This window comes from Monodon monoceros, unplaced genomic scaffold (genome assembly GCF_005190385.1).
Source record: "Monodon monoceros isolate NGI ecotype Baffin Bay Population unplaced genomic scaffold, NGI_Narwhal_1 Super_Scaffold_1, whole genome shotgun sequence".
Lineage (NCBI taxonomy): Eukaryota > Metazoa > Chordata > Mammalia > Artiodactyla > Monodontidae > Monodon > Monodon monoceros.
This window is the reverse complement of record NW_021703765.1, coordinates 81798380-81818286: the sequence shown is the minus strand read 5'-3', so window position 1 is coordinate 81818286 and position 19907 is coordinate 81798380. Positions and strand designations below refer to the sequence as shown.

The window sequence follows — 19907 nt, the reverse complement described above, 5'->3', positions numbered from 1 at the left end:
TCTCTCTGAAACATGATGAAGTCTTTTCTCTGGCTTCTTAGGTCACCGCCCCCTACTCCCCCAGTGGATGTGACTCCCCACAGCGAGGTCACGGCTGGTCATGTGTCTCAGACATCCTTTCATCTCTGCTTTCTCTCTTGTCAAGTGACAGTGTGGCGTGACATGAGAACGCTCTTGCCGTGGCCTTGGGGGCTCTCTTGGGTAAGCATCACGTACATTTGGACCTTGAAGACTTGAAAGTTAGATTGGGTGAGATGGTCAAGGCGAGCCAGTCCTTGCCTAGGGAAGCTGGGTATCAAAGAAGGGGGTGGCGTCAGGGCGAGCACAGACCCCAGATTTTAGTTAATTAGTTAATTCCCAAGAACTACAAAAGTCAGCAAACAATCCCCACAGCTGATGGCCGCTGAAGGCCTTAAGGAATTCAATGAAATTATATTAATTAATGAATGAGTTGGTTGACTAATTAAAGGTTAATTATTTCAAGGCTTTATTGAGTATGTACTAGGTGCCAGGCATTGTTCCAGGTGCTGGGGTTACATCCATTCGCAAAAACAGACCAGCTTCTGTCTCTTGGGAGCTGGGGAGAGAAAGAAGTAAACAGATAAACAAATAAGACAATTTTAGATAAAATGGGGTGATTTGATAGAGAGTGACTGGTGGGTTGGGACTTTCATTTTGGACAGATTACACAGGGAAGGCCTCTCTAAGGAGCAGGCTTTAAAGTGAGACCTGCAGGAGGAGAAGGCCTCAGGTGTGGGGAAGTGTATTCTAGGCAGAGGGAACAGCAAGTGCAAAGACCCTGAGGCTGGAAAAAGCTGGGGCTGTTTAAGGAACAGAAAGAAGGCCCAGAAGCCTGGGGTAGAGAGAACAAGGGGCAGAGGTTGGGACATGGGGGCAGAAAGGTGAGCAGAAGCCAGGTCAGTTAGGACCTCGGGGCAGCAACAAGAACAGCTATCTTCATGGTGCTGTCACCTTGGGGCACTATTCTACGCACTGTCACATCTTCCCAACTCATTTAATCCTTGCGATAGCCCTTGGAGAGAGGCTCTTATTATCCCCATTTGACAGGTGAACAAACTGAGGCACAGAACGGGCCAAGCCACTTTCCCCAGGACTCTAGGGTAGGAAATCCTGCAGCATGGACTTCTTGGAACCTGTCCCCATCTGACACCACAGCCGCCTCATCTAGCCACCTTTCCCCCAGCCATCTTGATCTAGGTCGGGGGTTGGCTCCCTGCTCCCGGTACCCTGGACAATGTCGGGTCTCCCAAGGGGAACACAATGCCAGGCAAGGCTCTCTGGCTAGTCACAGCAGGTGCCTGATAAATACTGACTCAGGCCAGTCTGTGTTGCTTAAGGGTGGGCCTGGGAGAAGGCTGCTTCCTTCCAGGGTTGAAGAAGAGTTTCAGAAGGCCTCATTCTGAGCCCTCAGGGACTGGCCTGCCTTACGCAGGGGCTGGATACACTGCCCTCCTATCCCTGCGTGGCCCCCACTAGAGACTGAGGGGACTGGTCTACATCAGGGATCCAGAGGTCCAGGTGGGGTGGAGGGCTGCAGGCATTAGGAGCAGGTGGGTGGGGCTTGAGGACTGCAGCGGAGCACGCACCCAGGTTTCATTTTCTTGGAGCACTTATCTGCAATCCATCGTTCATTTGTTCACTTGCCAATCTGTCTCCCTGTTCGTTAGAAAGCGGGGCCTTGGGTTTGTTGACCTAACCCTCTGTGCCTATTTCCTTATCTGTAGAACGGAGTCGCTGTGGGTCAGGCACTTAGCACAAGGACCCCACCTAGAAGGCTCCTCGCTGATTCATTCTAAAATGTTCCTTGGGAGCAAGCGTTCCCAGCCAGGCAGCGCTCAAGCTTTGTCAAGAGACGAAGCTTCTGCCTGGAGCATTCTAGCGCCTGGGATGGTCAGAACGCAAGAACATATGAACATGGAACAGGCCAGGTGGTGGCCCGGTGATAAGGGTGAGGGGTGAGGGGAGAACTGGCCGCTATTTTATTTCACACAGGGTGGCAGGGAAGAGCCTTTCTGATAAGGTGGCGGAGCAGTCGTGAAGGAAGGAGCCGGGCAGATATCTGGGGGGGACAGAATTCCAAGTCGTAGGGGTACAAGGTCCTGAGGCGGGAGTCCGCTGGGCTTGTTCCACGGAGAGAGAGGCTGCAATAGCATGTGTGTGCGCACACGCGGGAAGGTGTGTGGGGCGCCCTGGGGGGAGAGGAGGTCGCAGAGCTGGGGGCGGGCGCTCCGAAGTCCCTGCCAGAGTTGGGCAATTCGTACTAAATACGAACAGCGACGACGCTCAGGACAGAGGAAGTGGGAGGGGAGGAGGGGAGAAGAGGGGAGGAGGAGGGTCTGGGAGGCAGGGGGAGGAGGGAGAGGCGGGGGGGGGACGAGGAGACAGAAGAGGAGGGGGGAGAAGATGGGGAGGCGGGATCAGGGACAGGGGTGAGCGGGGAGCAGCTGGGAGTGAGGAAGGGGAGAAGAGTTACGAGGCGGAGGGGGGGCCAGGAGCAACGCTGCCCGTAGCCCACAAGATCTCCGCGCCTCCCTCCCGCGGAAACGGAAGCTAGAGCTTGGGGCCGGCGGCCGTGGCCCCGCCCCAATCGGACCATCTCTCCGCGCCCCGCCCCGACCACGCCCCTTGCTAGCTTAGGCCCCGCCCCTCCCCCCCGCCTGCTGGCGCCCGCCCAGATCCTGGTGCCCAGGGCGTCCCGGGGGCGGTCCGCCCCGGCGATGGCACATAAAACCGTTGGCCACCTGCCGGGCCGCTCCTCCGTGTGCTGCGGTCCGGGGCCCGCCGTGCCGCTGCGGCCCGCGTCCGCGGAGTCGCTGCTTCAGTCACCTTCGTCCCCGCCTCTGTCCCTCCACAGGCGCGGAGCTCCGCGAGCACCGCGCGGGCGCCGGGGCGCGCAGACATGGGCAGCCGCTCTAGAGCGCGCCGGGTGGCCGCGGCGCTGGGCTTCGCCGGGCTGCTGTGCGCCGTGCTGGGCGTTATCATGATCGTGATGGTGCCCTCCATCATCAAGCAGCAGGTCCTCAAGGTGGGTGAGGGGCCCGGCCGGAGGTCAGTGCACGCGGGCCCCTCCGGGGCTGGAGGGCGCTGGGCGCCGAGGAGGGCCGGGTGTCCTGGGCCGGGGCCCCTGAGCACCGGAGAGACCAGAGGGCATGAGGAGGGGCAGCAGGCCACCTTCCCAGAACCTCCCCGACCCAGGACGCAGGCTGAGTTTGGGGGCCAAGGAGGGCATCCAGGGCTTTTGCTGGAGGCGCAGGCCCGGGTTGGGGAAGCCTGAATTAGAGACCACCTGGGAGCCTCACCTCACCTTAAGGGTCTGAGGTCCAAGGCGGTGCTGGAGTGTGGCCACGTTTCTGGTACTGCCTGGAGGAGCCCAGGAGCGGGCTCACATGCTTCTTGCCTCTTCTATGGCAGCCTGTGACAGTGTGTGGTAAAACTAGGGCTGCACTTTGCTTGTTTCCTGTGAGCACAGGAGGACAGGAACCCTCCGTGCACGTGCATGTGAGACTCACATGGGTGCCCAGGCCGCTGGGTCCTCAGGAGAGCGGTCTCTGCTGTCCAGAGCCTCCCCATACAAACCCCTTCTCAGGGGCAGAATGGGCTGCTCTGTCCTTCCCGGACGCTGCCTTCCTGATGCAGATTGGCAGTGATAAGCCGCTTTTCTCCCCAGATCCACACAGAGGCAGGCATAAGCCCAGGGCTGCATAAGCAGGGTCCTTGGGGAGTCCACAGCCTGAGAGCTTTCCTGCGATCCTAACCTTATACACCGCTGCCCTTTCAACCAGGGAGACAAATTAAGGCTGTCAGCTGGCCTTCAGACCGTCAGACTCTGCCCTGGGTGTCTGGCGGCATTTTTGAATGAGCCTGGAGTTACTGAAGGACAGGGAGATTGCAGACTATCACACCTGAGGTAAAAGCATTCAGCTCTTTGAAGGAAAGGCCAGCACCTGCAGGGCCGGGAGGGGAGACTGAGGCTCACCTTGGCCCAAGACCCAGCCAGACGCATAAAGATGTGGCTGTCATCACTTGCTAGTTGATTTCTCTTTTCCCCTTAACCGGCTTCTTTAGGCGAGTTTCTTGAGAATGCGGACTTGTCCCCATTTCGTGTCTGTGCCCCATGCCCAGCGCAGGATGCTTGGGAGATGAATGAACGAGCGAATGAATGAAGGCTGCATCTGCTTGGACCCGGCTGCCATTTTTTGGCTTTAAAGATGGAGCAACGTTTGGTTTTTCTCGAGGTCTCTGGTGAGCAGTTGTCTGAGTCATCTTGGCCACACTGTGTCCTTTGTTTTGTTGTCAAATCTTGTCCCATTAAATCCTGTAATCTGATTGCAAGGAGATCCTGGCCGATGGTGACATTGAGCTGCGAGTTTCTCTTAGTGTTTTTTTTTTCTTGCCTGTGAAGTGGCGGGAAAAAGTTTCTTGGGGAAACCTGAGAGCGGCCAGAACTGCTTCTTTCTCTCCCGTGGTGGCCAACGGGTGTATCTGTTTTGCTTTTCAAAGTAGCTGTGAGAGCTTTATTTCAGTGAAAGCCGGCTGTAAATGCCCGCCAAATTTGTGGTTTCTGTACTGTGTGAGCCCTGGAGAGACCATCACTTGGGTGCTGTAAGCGTGGCAAGCCCGTCGTGATCCCGTGCAGAGAGCCTGTTGCTTTGTGGGTGTGGGCACACCCACATGCCCTACCTAATTTCCCACTCCTCCTCAGGGCTTCCAAAGAGGAAAGCGCCACTGTCCTCAGTTGTCCCGGAACTAAGATTTCTGGGCTTAAACTTGAGTGAGAGCCAGCCAGCGTCCTCCGTGAATATCCCAAAGGTGATTGGTTTGTGGCCGAGTGGCGTGAAGGCACGGAGGCGAGTCCAGCCTGTGACAGTTTCTTCTTGGACAGCTCAGGCTGAGCCCTGGCCAAGAGCCTTCCCTTGGAAGAAGGGCATCTGTGTTCAGGGGACCGAGTGGGTGGGATGCTAGGAGAGGGAGGGACGGCCCGCTGGTGTTTTCTTTGGCTGTATGTGTCCACGTGCAACTTGAATGGGAGGGCTTGTGCTTTGATTTCTACTTTTTTTTTTTTATGCTTTGGGGTTAAAGAAGTCCGTGCATATAAAATACATGGATTCTTGTTTGTAAAAAAAAAAAAAAAAAAATTCAAGTGGAGGGAAAAAAAGGTTCCGCCCATTTTATTCCCCTCCTGGGATAGTACCGCCGTCATCCGAGAGTATCTTTCTAGATTTTTATGGAGATACACATCACAAGCATGATTTAGACACATTAATATATATATATTTACATATATTGAACTATAAACTACGTCGAAATAGCCTGCAGTTTGCTTTTCAATTCACAGCTCTCGCTTGGGAGTTTTTCCATGTCAAAACATTTAAATCGGCCACACTTTTCACTGCTGCATAGTATTCCTTTGAGTGGCTGTACACTTAATTACTTACCTGTTTGTCCGTTGACTGATCATTTTCTCATACATACTTCTCTGTGTACCTGGATGAACATTTCCACCAGGTACATTTCTAGAAGAGAAGCCTCTAGTCCAGATGGTATGTCCAGTTTGCATTTGGACACAGCCTAATGGCCCTTCTGAAGACTGAGGGCATTTATAGTCCCATCCACAGAGTATGGAACTAGTCACTCCCTCACATCTCTGCCATTATTGGGATTACTGATTTCTTATTATAATTTTTTTGGGGGGGGGTTAATCGGATGTGTGTGATTTACATTTCTCAGGTTACTGGTGGGGTTGCATAGGGGTGCGGCTCGTTTTGAAACCGATGTCAGTTTCCAGAGCTCAGGGTTTGCAGACCTGGCTGTGCCATTTGCTGGCTGGGGACCTCAGGCCAGTTACTTCACCTCTGAGCCAGGGCATGTGTCTTCAACTCTGAGGCAGGGGTTGGATTTAGTTTGTTTCCTGGCAAGATGATAAAGTACAAAGGCGGTGACCTGTGTGTGAAACTGCTCTGAATGTACCCGGTTTACACAGCTCGTGGCAGTTTCGGGCAGGAATCCTGACCGCCAGATCTGGTCTGCGTTTCAATAGGGACATAGGAATTAAAGCAGGAGTGCTTCATCCAGTGGAGTTCTAGGTAAAAGTTAGAGAGAAGGAGCTAGATATTTACGTCTGGGCACCGAAAAGTAGAAAAAACACATTACTAACTGAAAAAAAGCTTTGAGGCTACTCATGTTAAAAAAAAACAAAAAAACTCCAAAAAACCTCCACAAAACAATACTCTCTCTTTTCACTGGGTTTCTATCAGTGCATGTAAAAGCACAGAAAAAGGTGTGGAAGGGTGTGCACCAGACTGACAAAAGTGGTTACTCTCAGGGGACTGGGGGTGTGGCAGGGAGAATATTTATGCATTATCTGGAAGGCTCATACTTTTTCTCTGTAAATAAGGAGAATGTATTCACGTATTGTGTGTTTAGTTAAAAATTAGTAATGAATCCATAGCTTTCCCCAGAGAATGGCCAAATGAGTTAGATGCAGAATGCAGGAGGCACACAGTGGAGGGGCCCTGGAGATGGAGGTCGCTGGGAGAGGTCTTGGGGGAGAATGAGACTCATTTCTTCTCCTTTCCCCCAGTGGGTGGGGTTGGTCAAGAGGTGTTCAGACCGAATGCACTCAGGAGTATAATCGAGGATGATTGTGCGCTAGGCATCTTTGTAAATGTTGATCATCTCGTTTAGTCCTGGGAGAATTCTGGGACACACATCTCACTGTCCTCACCCACAGTTAGGGAAACAGAAGTTTAAGAGAGTAATTTGCCCAAGTTACCTTGCTGGTGTGTGTGTGTGTGTGTGTGTGTGTGTGTGTGTGTGTGTGTGTGTGAAAAAATCCTGAGGCAAACCCCAGGAGGACGGGCACTCTTATATCCACAGCCTAGAATAGAGCCTGGCATGCGTGGCCCTGTGTGTTTGCATGGATTAGGAAGCACAGTCCAGGTCCCTGGGCGTGTCTTTCCAAGTTACTGGGTGTCTCTGGTCCACCAGGGAAGGCCCCGCTGGACCACAGGGGAAGGGGTTCGTTTGCTGGGCCACCATGTGCAATGATGGGCCTGCTGGCCTTCTCCATGGCCGGGGGTGTGGGGGAAAGCTGAGTCCCCCTCTGCTGTCTTTTATGTTTTCTAGTTGGAATCAGCCTTGGGTGCTATATCCGTGAATTTTTCCAGCTGCCAAAGTCTTCTCCCATCTGTGTCCCCATCTCAATAAGCGATATCTCCATTCGTTCCCTCCAAGGGTAGAGGCAAAAACCTTGGGTCATCCTTGACTGCAGGCTTTCTGTATCTGGTCCATCGGCAAATCTTATTGGCTTACCTTCAAAGGCATATCTGCATACTGACCCGTTCTCAACGTCTCCACCACTCTGCCCTCCTCCATCCACTGCTTGGACTAGTGCAGTAGTCTCATCTCTCATCTCCATAGACAACCAGATCATGTGCCCCCTCTGCTCATAACCCATTGAGGTTTCCCGTGTCACTCTGAGTGAATACCAAGGTCATTTCAGTGGCTGAAGTCCCCCCGCCACAATGCAGCCCTCCTTCCCTCTGTCACTGCACCCCCTCTTGGCTCCTTTGCTCCCCTGCCATGCTTATCTCTTTGAAGTCCTTGAACCCAGCAAGCCTGGTCCCACCAAACTCTGGCTTGCTTTTTCTACCGCCCGGAAGGCTCATCCCCAGATATCTGTACAGTTCACCCCTCATGTCCCTAAAAGTCACCCCCTTATGTTATATGTTGATTTGTGCATTCTCTTTCTGCCTCATAAGCCGGGGCGCGGGCTGTCCTGTCGCTGTCCCTGCAGTGTCCCCAGGACCAGAGCAGTGCTTGGGTTCACAGTAGGATGGTGGGATGGGCAGACGCTGAGCGCTTTGAGGTCAGGCTATTTCCTTAGCCTCTCCCCACCGCCACCCCCAGCCTCCGACTCTATTTTGCCCCCTCCTCCCTTGGCGAGGGCCACCCAGAGAGCCTTCAGGAACACTGTGCCCTGCCCCCGTGCTTCGTGCCCTCTGGCAAATCTCCTTTGCCCATCAGTTCAAAGGCAGGGGTTGGGGAGAGATAACAGTCAGGGGACGCTGATTACGCACTAGACCCTGGCCTGCGTGTTTTGCATGTATTCAGTTGCTTCATTTCGTATCTAAATAGCTCCCTCTGCCTCTCTTTTATTGAGGGAAATGGAAGCACAGAGCCGGAAGGACACTTGCCCCAGGTCACACAGCTGAAGTGGCGGAAACAAGATTCCAGCGAGTCCGCCACCGGTGGACCCCGTCCTCCCCACTCTCTGTACAGTATTTCTGAGCAGCTCGACTTGACGTGGGCGGCAGGGCAGGCCCTTCCCCTGTTCTCTGCTTGGGTCCACCTTTCCTTGTCCTTTTCCTGCACAGACAGTGGGGCAGCGGGGTCCTTCCCAGTCCTTTCCCCTGATAATCACCTCCCCCAAACTGCGAGTACAGAGTACGTCCTGACGTCTTCCCTCCAGGGCTGTCCGCTAGGCCCGGGCAGCTCTAGAATCACAGATGACAAGGGAAGCTGGGGAGGGCAGCCTCTCCCTGGCCAGTGGTCCCAGCGACCCTCAGGGTGACCCCGCCTGTCCTGCAGGGTCTGCTCGGCCAGCTCTGTGCCCTGCCGTCCGTCTGGACCTCCACAAAGCCCCAGGGTTGCGTCTCAGAGGGCGTCACGGCGTCGCGGGCTGACCGCCTCTGACCACATCAGGCTCCATCTGGCCGCAGACTTGACCCATGGCCGCGGACGGTGGGGCGGTGCTCCCTTCTCGGGGGGCAGTGGGGTCGCAGGTGTGCTCCGATTCTGCTGTGTCTTTCTTACTCTTTCCTGCCGGGAGCTTCCTATCCCTCCAGAGCCACAGCTGAAAATACGGGCTATTTTTAGTCTCCCCGAGCGTTGGTTATTTTTGTTCCCCTCTTTGCTGCTGACAGATTCGTTCCTCTGGCTTCATGTGTGTGCACACGTGTGCCGGCTGTACACGCTGACTGGTGACACAGGAACATGTGTCGGCATGTGCCCATGCACGCCTGCGTGTGGCCATGTGCTGAAGCACGCACACACAGACAAGTGTTGCGTGTCAGCATGTGTCGACATGGAGCACAGTGTCTCTGTGATGGCATACACGTGTATGTGAACGAACATGCGTGCACACACATGTGTGCCCACGTGTGGTAGCCTGGCACACACGGGTTCACACGTGTGGTTATGTATGTGTCTATGTGTGGGCTCACACATGTGTGTTGACACCTGTTGAGTGTACAGTTACACACGGGGACATGTGGACACACGTGTTAACACGTGTCCGCGTGTGTTGGGGTGTGTGCACAGACGTGTGGCCATGTGTCCCACCATGGTCTGGCCTTCCCGAGGCCCGGCACGGGGCTGTGTTCAGTGCGCCTGGCTCTTCCCATTTCAGGACACGTTCCCCATCCCTTCCTAGAATGACTCATACTGGCTGGGCCTCTGCTCCATGACTCATGTGATTAGCTAGTATTTGGTGACACTCAGCTACCTGGAATCATCCCGTTCTGGCTTCAACTTCTAGCAAACGGGACAGAAGTGAGTCTGTGTGGAGGACTTGTTTGTTGAAGAGCTTCCCTTGGGCAGTTTGGTCCCGCTGGAGCCCTGGCACAGGCATGTCTGCTCCGTCAGTGACCGTGGGTCCTCCCGGTGGTCATGGTGCCCGGAAGGGTGATCCTATGCCCTTGGCTAGCAGCAGAGAGGCCCCTGGGGTCATAAGCCGCCCCCAAGGCTGGTTTCAGCCACAAGGCTGACTTTTCTGGCTCATAATCTTAGAACTAGAGAATTCGGTTATGGGGAGTCCAGCCTGAGCACCCACCTCCCTCCCACACCCCCGGCCCTTCTGTGCCACAGAGATCTAGCAGCTTCGTCCCCATAAACACATTTATGGTGCAAAGTATTCAACTGTAGCAGTCGGCCAGAAATACAAAAGCAAGACAAAAGGTGAAGTCCTTTCATGTGCCTCGTCTCCCTCCCCCTTGGTCAAATGCAACCTTGGCCTCCACTGGCTCTGGGAGTGGCCACCAGAGCTGAAACTCAAAGAGAAACAAAAACAACACAGAGAAGTTCATTCTTGGCTTTGGAGATTTCCAGGGCCCAGGAGCTGCTGAGTTATAGGTGGTTCTGATTTGAAGCTCAGGATCATTTTGCTCAGAACCTCCCCAAACCCAGAGGTCCGGGCCCCTGATGGCCCAGGGCACAGCTGGCTTCATTGTCTTGCTTCCTTCCCCCGCCTCCGCCCCACTGTTTCCTCCTGTTCCCCAATTGCTTCGTGCTGGGGGGGGAGGAAGGAACAGGAGTGGCCTGACCTGTGCTTACTTCCTGGCATTTGGGGTGAAGTTCCTTCCACCTTTTCTGGAAGCTTCTAGAAGGACTCTTTTTTTTTTTTTTTAATACAGCAGGTTCTTATTTTATGCATATCAGTGTATACATGTCAATCCCAATCTCCCAGTTCATCCCACCACCGCCCCCAGCCCCCCTGCCACGTTCCCCCCTTGGTGTCCATACGTTTGTGCTCTACATCTGTGTCTCTATTTCTGCCCTGCAAACCGGCTCACCTGCACCATTTTTCTAGAAGGACTCTTGAGACGCTTTAATGTGTGCTCTCTTGGGCCGCTCTTGGACTCAGATGCTGGTGTCTCCTTATCTCCCTGACCGCCGGCCATTGGCACGTCCCAGGGCTCAGGCCTTTCCTGGCCGTGCTCACCCGGTCTCACGTGTCAAATGCCATCTCTGTCCTGGCACCTCCCAAACTGATATCCCAGGCCCGGACCTTTCCCCCTGAGCTCCAGCCTCAAGCATCCAGTGGCCAACTCCATATCTCAACCTGGGTGGTCAAAGGCAGCTCACGCTTACCCTAGCCAGCGCCTGACTTCCCATCACTCCCCGTGAAACCCACATTCCCATCTCAGGCCGTTGCTTGTCCATTCTCCAGCTACCCGGGCCGAAAGCCTTGGAGTCAGCCTTGACTCTCTCTCACTTCTCACACTGGACCATCAGGGTATTTTATGGCTTCACCTTCAAAATATAACCAGAATCCAACTTCTCTCCACACCCACGGCCACTACCCTGGTCCAGGGTGCCATCGGCTCTCACCTGGATTCCTGCAGGATCCCTGTACCCACCTGTGCTCCCTGGTCAGGTTTTTCAGCACAGCAGCCCAAGGAATCCTATGAAAATTGCACCGTCCTCCTCTGCTTAAAGCCCTGCAGTGAACCTGCCCCATCCCCTCCGAGTCAAGGTGAGCCCTTATGTTGTGCCTTGAGGCCTTTGCCGTCTGATCCTGACCCCTTTCTGTCCTCCCCTTCACCTTGACCTTGCACACGGCCCTTCTGGCACTTCCTCAGACTTACTGGCACATCTGCCTTCCTAAGTTCTTCCCTCTGCCCACAGCTCTTTTCCTGATGTGACATGTGCGTGATTCACTCTCCCACCTCCCTTAGGCCTTTGTTCAGATCTCACTTGCCCACGGATCTCTCTTTTTGAACATTGCAAGTTCCCTTCCCATCCCCTGGTGCTCTGAACCCTCCTTACTGTGCTGTTTTTCTCTGTAGTCCTGTCACCTGCTGAGATAACGCCGAATTTACCTATGCATCCCGTTTATCACTTATTGTCTGTTTCTCCCTGTGAGAATGTCGGGCCCACGAGGGCAGGGACCTTAGTTTTTGTTCATCGCTGTGTCCCAAGCACTTGGAACGACGCCTAGCACATAGTGGTAGGTTCTCAAATAGTTACTGAATGGATGTTTAGAAGACGAGGGTGGTCTCACTGGGAGGTTCGTGATGAGTGTCAGGTTGTCGTCCTAGGCGGGGACCTGGGGACCACGCCCCTCCCCCTGCGCGGCCCCCACTCCACATCCAGCCCTTCCGCCTCTCACCTGCCGCAGGAGCTTCCTCTCCTGCCTGTCCGCTCCTATCCTTGCCACTCTGTTGTCAGTTTCCCCTGCCGCAGCTAGAATGCTCTTTAAAATAATGCACATTGGATCATTTCACAGCCCTGACGAAAACCTTCTTGCGTGTGGTCTGAAACCCGTCTGCCCACCATGGCCTGTAAGCCACTTACCTCCACTCCCTGCACTTCCGCCCTGCTACAGCCTCACAGGCCTTCCTTTTCCTCCAATACACTATGTTCTTCTCTGCCTCAGGACCTTTGCACAGACTGTTCCTTTCTCCTGGCTTTTATGTTTGGTTCCTCTTATGTTTCAGCTCAAATGTGACCTCTTGAAAAAGAGACCCCCCTCCCCCCATGAACCTCACCCCATCTATGTTATAAGCATTCCGTGTTACTGTCTTCCAAGCCGTCACCATGCTCTGGAATTATATTGTTCACTTGCTTGAGGTTCCATGAGGCAGGGGCCTATGTCTCTCTCGTTCATGACTGTATTCCATGGTTGGGGACCCTGGTCCAGGGCAGAGACCTGGCTGGGGTGGGACCTTGGGTCGAGGCAGTGAGACGATTCCAATCGGGATCCTCAAAAGCATAGATTTTTGAAGCCAGACTCCTTGGCTTCCAATACTGGCTCTTCCCCTCCTATCTGTGTGCCCGGCACCAGGGAGCACCCGGGAGCCTGCTGTCCATGATGTGTTCGTGGGTTCAGGGCCTGAGTCTTAACAAGCCCTGCCTGGATTCCAGAGACGTCTCTCTGACTCCAGCGACTGGGTGTTTCTACTGGCTGAGTGTTGATTGACCCCTCCTCTGTCCCAACGTGAAGGCGGAGTCGCCAGAAGGAGGGGACACAGGTTTACAAAGATGTCATTGGGGCCACCTGGGGGTGGTGGGTAAAGAAAGAGCATCTGTCCTGTCCAAGGGGCCAGGGGAGGCGTGGAGGCTGGTCTGGGGCTGCCTCGCTCTGCCTCTCGGAAGGAGAAGGGATCCTCATGCTGGCATCTTGGCCTCAGCTGGGTGGCTTGGACTGGGGGTGTGGCGGTGTTTCCCTCCTGCTGCATTTAAGCCCAAGTTCAGCCTCCAAGTGGAACCACTTGCGTTTCCTGTCCTTATGAGTGGAAACCTCGTGAGGCTGGAGTCGGGAGACCCAGGTCCAGTTTGCTGATGATACGTACTCGCTCTGTACGTACAGAATCACACATCAGCTCAACCAGGCAAAATCTTTTACTGACTTGTGGTCAGTAAACCACAAGTCGACTGCGTTAGTGTTGGCCTGGAGAGTGCAGAGACGGTGGGGAGGGAGCTTCTTGTGGCCCTGCCCTTCCTCCTGTGGGGTCCCATAATGAGTCCAGCTTGAATGCAATCCAAGAGTTAAAAATTCATTTTTTGTATGTGTGCTTTCGTATCACTGGCCAGCAGCTTTATCTGGGGCCCAGATGGCCGTCTGAACCACATGGGGGAGAAGCTGGCTTCTTTGAATTTCCCCAGAGGTCTCCAAAGGGAACTTTATGGAGAGACCTTCAAAGATAATTAGAGAATTTTCCCAGTGGCTGGGAAAAGTTGTGGTGTGAATGCTCTTGGGCTCTGATTGGCTGGGCTTGTCTCTCATGCTTATCCCTGAGCCAATCACTGTAGCTTGAGAAATGGACTGCTCCGATTGGTCAGGCTTGGATTACATGCCCATTCTTGGAGCTGGAGAAGGAGGACTTTTCTTCCCCAAAGCAAAGAGACTGAGGTGGGGTGGGGTGGTGCCCTAAAGGAAAATGTGTGGTGGGGGGCACTGTTAGCAGAAGGAGGAAAGGGTGACAGGCAGCAAAAATGATTGATGTGCCCTTTTCCCCAGGGTAGCTTTCTCACTTCATCTCATTGCTTCTTGTTATTATAGTGTTAGAGATTATTTTCTTTGGCTAGACCCAAGACCTCTGGAGGAGATGGTAGCTTATCAGCTAATTGTTTTTATCAGGGAAGGTTTCATACACTCAGATTGTTAGATCTGGAGCTTGGATTTTACTCAGTTCTATCTTTTATTTTTTCTTTGGGGAAACCAGAACCCAAAGGGAGCAAAGATTTAAGTAAGGCCACAGAGAAAATTAGCAGTGAGTACTGGCAGGGAAGACTGTCTCAAGTGGGGGGGGGGGAAGTAGGTGGAAGTCAGATGGGCCCCCGGAGCAGGGCTTGGAAAAAGCCAAGTAGTTGTAAAAGCAAGTCATTAGTTAGCATTCTTCAGGCAGAAAGTCCCCAGGGTCCCCTGTCTGCATTCCTGTCCGCCCACCTCCTGGCAGGATGGGAAGGAGGTGTTTGTTGTAAACTGGGAGAGGTGTCGGGGCTGGGGTGTGCCAAAGTGCAGGCTTTGTCTGCCCCGGGTGGGAGGCGCCAGTGGTGTGCCCTGGAGGGGATGGGGCAGAGGAGGGATGAGTAAAGACTCTGACCTTTATCAGAATCTGCCCAGGTACAGTTGCAGAGGAGTTGATCTGGAATCGCTGTTGCCAGCAGGTGTGTTCTGCAATGTGAACCAGCACATCTGTCATCAACAGTCCCCCGGATGAACGGCTGCCAACTTGTTGGCCCTTGCCCCAAACTCTGGGGCACACCCTTCTTCACCTAGGACAGCAAGGAGCTGTGTGTGAGAGGGACCTGCCTGGACAGCAAGGCCCCCAGGGCCTCTGGGAGCATCCCTTTGTGTGCTGAGAGAGCCCTGTGTGCCCACATGATAACCTTCCACCTGAGTGAGAGGCATGAGGCAGACTGGAACATGGGGAGCTGGAAGGCAGTGGTGGCATGTCACCGTCTCAAGGTCAGGCATGAGTTCTCAAACCCGCATGACTCTCTCTAGCCCTTGGCCAGGGTTTTGGCATCCAGGAGTTTAGGTGGACCCAAGAGCATAGACTTTGGAGCCAGACAGCCTGGGTTCAAATCCTGGTTCTGCCCCTTCCCAGCTGTGTGTCTTTGGACAAGTAACTTAACCTCTCTGTGCCTTATTTCCCCCTCTGTAAAATGGCATTAATGGAAGTATCTCCTGTACAGGGCTCTTATGAAGATGGAGGAGTTGGCACATGTAAAGCACTTAGAATAACAGCTTGGCAAGTGTCACATAAGTGTTTGCTGTTGTCATCATCTTAGCCTTATACACACACACCTATAGTAGGATTAGTTAGTCTGTCATTTTACCGAAACGGGACCATACTACGCGCACTTCCCCGCATCTTGCTTTTCTCACTGCGTCTCTTCTCTAAACTTTCCCCGGTTTCTTGGGTAGCTCTGACTGGGTGTCTAGATGACTGAACATCCCACGGTGTGGATGTACGAGCCATTCCCAGGAGGGAGCTTTCAAACTTGTGAAATAATCCATAAAGCAGCCGAAAGTGTTCTTCTCCCACCTCGATGTTTCAGTTTGAAAAATTTTATTTTGGAAAAATCGCAAGAACAGTGCAACGAATTCCTGTAAGCCGTTTCCTGAGCTCCACCAATGTTTACAATTTGCTGCATTTTCATTCTCAGTCTCTGTCTGTCTGTCTCTCTCGTTGCCAGACCATGTGAGAGTTGCTTGCAGACGTCAGGACACCTCGCCCCAGAATACTGCAGCGTGCGTGTCTTAAGGAAAGACTATTTTTTTCTGTAACCACAGACCACAGTCACACTCAGGAAAGCTCGTAATAATTTACTTCTTTGATGCTCAGGTTACATTCAGAGTGTCTTATTGACCCAAGGGCACCCTTTATAGCAGTTTTTTGGTTTTTATTGTTTAAATCACGTCCTGTATCCAGTTGCCTTGTTTCTTTCTCCTCCTTTAATCCAGACCAGTCCTCCAGCCTTATTCTTTTTACTGGGTCCTTCACAACACTGGCGTTTATTAAGGGACCAGACCAGTTTTTCTGGCGGAATGCCTGTTGATTTGGAGTTGTCTAATTGTTTCCTCGTGAGTGCACGTTTTCTTCCGACAGAGTCCTACACAAAAGCCTCCTTGTGTGAGTCAGATGGGAGTAGAGTTCTGGCTGAGGTGGGATGGGCGCCTGGACCCCACCCCCATCCCAGCTTGGTGACCCCATCCCACAGCCGGCCTGCACCCCCAGGCGAGTTTGAACCTCCCCTCGGACTGGAAGAAGCCAGTGATTCCATCAGGCCTTGCCTCGCTCAGCTGTTCCTCCATCTGCTTCCTCATTTTCTCAGCTCTGATTCCTTGCCCTCACGCCCAGACGTGCGGATCCTTCCAGCGGCCCTCGGCCAGCCTGTCTCCTCCCCTCCAGCCCTCCCCATCTCCCAGCGCCATGGACTTGAGGGCCATGGGCTGGGTCGGATGCCGCCTCATCCTCTGGGCTGGAAAGGCGTTGCAGCCCTGGGGTGTCAGGGCCTGTCTGGTCGAGGTGGGGTGGCAGGTAGGAGGGCTTCTCATCTCCGCCGCCTGTCCCTCTGAGGCTTGAAGAAATTCTTGTGCCAGGTCCCCCTGGCCCCATCTGGCCTCTTGGTTGGCACAGGAAGGTCACTGTGGCTTTACTCGGCCGGGAGCCCGCTGTAGCTGGAATCCCTTGGCAGCTTTGAAAGACTCTCTAAGCCTTAGGACTTCCTTTGACCGCCTGTTCCCAGGGTCCCCGGATTCCACCTGCTGCAGCCTCCTGCTTTGGACTTTCAACTTTGATTTCTTTTTATTGTGAAATCTTATGCACTTCAAGAAAAGTGCCTAAGACACACACAATTAAATAAATAACTAAAACGAACACCAGTGTGATCATCCCCAGATGAAAAAGCAGAACCTCATCTGCCCTCCAGAAGCCCCTGCAGAGGAGACTTGTTCCCAGCTTGCTTGGCTTTTTATCGTGTTACCCCATCTACATCCCTAAACACTGGGCTTAGTTTTGTCTGGTTTTGAGCTTCACTTGAACGGAATCATATTGCTATGGTCTGAATGCCTCAAAATTCATGCATTGAAATCCTAATGCCCAAAGTGATGGTGTTAGGAGGTGGGGCCTTTGGGAGGTGATTAGGTCTTGAGGGTGGAGCCCTTGTGAATAGGATTAGTGCCCTTGTAAAAGAGACCCTGGAGAGCTCCCTCACCTCTTCCACCATGTGACGACATAGCGAGAAGTCTGCAGGCCAGAAGAGGGCCCTCATTTGACCATGCCAGCACCCTGATCTCAGACTTCCAGCCTCCTGACCGAACGAAATAAATGTCTGTTGTTTATAAGCCACCCAGTCTGTGACGTTTTGTTACAGCAGCCCAGCCCTGACGGAATAAGGCACATACTCTGTATTTTTAAATTTTGTCTTGCTGTTCTTGCTTCCCATTATATTTGTGAGACCCATCCGTGTTGTTGCAATAAACCGCACCCCATCTTTTTAAAAATTAATTAGTTAATTAATTTATTTGGCTGCGTTGGCTCTTCGTTGTGGTGCACAGGCTTCTCTAGTTGTGGCGTGTGGGCTCTGTAGTTGTGGTGCGCGAGCTTAGCTGCCCTGAGGCATGCAGGACCTTAGTTCCCGGACCAGAGATCCAACCCATGCCCCCTGTGGTGGAAGCATGGAGTCTTAACCACTGGACAACCAGGGAAGTCCACAAGTTTTTTAGTGAATAACTTATAGAGATGAAACTCAAAGAACATAAAATTAATCATTTTAAAGTGATCCATTGGCACAGTGTGAAGCATCACCTCTTTCTGCTTCTCAAACGCTTCTGTCGCCCCAAAGTGAAACTCCACTCCCCATCTTTTCTTCCTTCCAGCTCCCGCACTCCCTGTCAGCCATTAGTCTGCTTTCTGTATCTGTTCCGGACATTTCCTATAAATGGAATCCCACCCTGTGTGGTCCTTTGTGCCTGGCTTCTTTCACTCAGCATCACGTTTTCAAGGTTCTTCAGATTGTAGCTTGTGCCGGTGCTTTACTCCTTTTTATGGCTGAGTCATATTTCACTGTGCGGATGGACCACATTCTGTTTACCCATCCACCAGTTGAGGGGCACTTGGGTTATTTGCAGCCTTTGGTCACTGTGAAGAGTGCTGCTGCGGATATGTGCGTACATGTGCCTGTTTATCTATTTTCCCTTATCTCCTTCTATTTCCTCTTCTTCCCCTTATCCCTCTCATGTCTCACCTCTCCTTGCCCTGGCACCCATCCCCTGGGTGGTATGTCTTTAAATAGGACATGTGTGTCCTTGTGCCACAGGTGGTGCTGGGAGTCTGCTCACAGAACAGTGGGCTGGAGCTCAGTTCTGGAGCCAGGCGGGCATGGGGGCCAATCCTGGCTTTGCCACTTGCCTGCGGGTGACCTGGGGTAGTTTCCTCGGGTCTCGCGTTTGGATAGGCTCCTGCAAAACGGGACAAACCACACCTTCCCGTAGGGTTGAGGTGAGGATTGAGCAGGCTAATAAGTGGTAAGTGCTTTGAGCTGGGCATGGCCGAGCAGGCCCCACGCGCAGCACATGGGCTGCCAGAGCCTGGGGAGAGGGCGACCTCTGACTCCTGCTCTGAGCCCTACTCTTCTCCCATCACGCTCTCGGAAATCTATCTATGGTGCCGTGTTCTCATCTGGCCCATGGCTTCTTGCTACTGCCTGGGTTTCCGAGTTTACATTCCTCATGTTTTGTTTATTCCTGGTTCCGTCCACTCCTTCCCCCCCAGACAGCAAACATCCTGGAACCTTCCACCTTAAAGTTCCCAAGAATTTCCTCGGGATGTGCGGGGAGTGGAGCTGCCAGGTCGAAGGGCACGGGAGGGGGAGGCAGGGAGCCAGTGTCATCAAATGTACCTTCCAGAAGGGCCGGTGCCGTTCCCTCCCACATCTGCTCCAGCGCCCGATGCCATCTGGCATTCTAGGCTGTGCGTGGTTGTGATGTGTGTACTTCTGAGTTGTGTGTTTGAGCCTTCTTCCTTTTCTAAGTCAGTGGGGGGATAGGGTCTGAGGCTCAGAGAGTTTGAGGGGCTTGCGGGTGGGAGGGCGCACACAGAAAACTAGGGATAGATCCCGGGACTTGGACTTGGTTTAATCAGAAATCTTTGGACCCCGGTGACCGAGGTCAGCTGCAGGGAGGACAGAGGATGTGAGGGGCCTCTCTTCAGCTGAAAAGGCTCAGAGGGGGAGGTCAGCCTTGTGCAGGACGGAGAGGGAATGTGGCTGACCCCGCATGCCCCCCTGCTGTCTGCAACCAGCTTAGGGGTCCCCTCCTGCGAAGGGCGGGACTGTGGCCTCCTTGCTGTGTAACTGTAATGTGTGTATTACTTTCCGAGGCCTTTGTCCTCACATGGCCGTCCCCTCTGTGTCCTTGCCTCTTCTTTTTTTTTTTTTTTTGCGGTACGCGGGCCTCGCACTGTTGTGGCCTCTCCCGTTGCGGAGCACAGGCTCCGAACGCGCAGGCTCAGCGGCCATGGCTCATGGGCCCAGCCGCTCCGCGGCATGTGGGGTCTTCCCAGACTGGGGCACGAACCCGTGTCCCCTGCATCGGCAGGCGGACTCTCAACCACTGCGCCACCTGGGAAGCCCCTTGCCTCTTCTTATAAGGACACCTGTCATTGGGTTTAGGGCCCCCCCTAAATCAAGGATGATGTCACCTTGAGATCCGTAACTTGTTCACATCTTCAAAGGCACCATTGCCAAATAAGGTCAGCTTCTGAGGTTCCAGCTAGACATGAATTCTGGGGGACGCCATTTGACCCATGACCAAGTGTTTGCCCGACCTGCAGACACACAGAACTTCGGGTTCAAATCCAGGTCCTAGTTCTTGGGTTCTCTGGGAACTTGATTTTCTTTAAAAGCCAATGTCCTCTTTTGCAGTTGGGGCTGATTTTCTTACCTCCCACAGATTAAAATTCAGGTAGAGCAGCCTTGGATGGTCGCATCACTTATGACAACTGGATGGGATGTGCTTGGCAGGGCCAGCTCTTGCCCAGACAGCCCCCACTGGCATCAAAAATAAGGGAAGTACAATAGGGGTACAATGAAAAAAGATTGAAAGCGTGCAGAGAGTTACAACCTCAAAAAAAAAAAAAAAAAGGCACAATGTG

At 53.3% G+C, this 19907-nt stretch overlaps 1 protein-coding gene across 9 annotated transcripts in view; it reads left to right on the top strand.

Annotated features, from left to right (window-relative positions):
- Positions 1-2713: 2713 nt before the first annotated feature.
- Positions 2714-19907, top strand: part of SCARB1 (scavenger receptor class B member 1) — a 78607-nt gene continuing 61413 nt past the window's right edge. For 6 of the 9 annotated variants that reach the window (XR_003792957.1, XR_003792963.1, XM_029219242.1 and 3 more), the window contains exon 1: positions 2714-3046. Coding sequence is in view for 4 of the 9 variants with exons in the window: in XM_029219242.1 (XP_029075075.1) it covers positions 2921-3046 (126 nt within the window). In the remaining 5 variants the exon portion in view is untranslated. Of the gene's footprint in view, positions 3047-3929; positions 4264-19907 lie in introns of those variants that run through there. The other 3 variants (XM_029219240.1, XM_029219237.1, XM_029219239.1) reach the window with 3 other exon arrangements.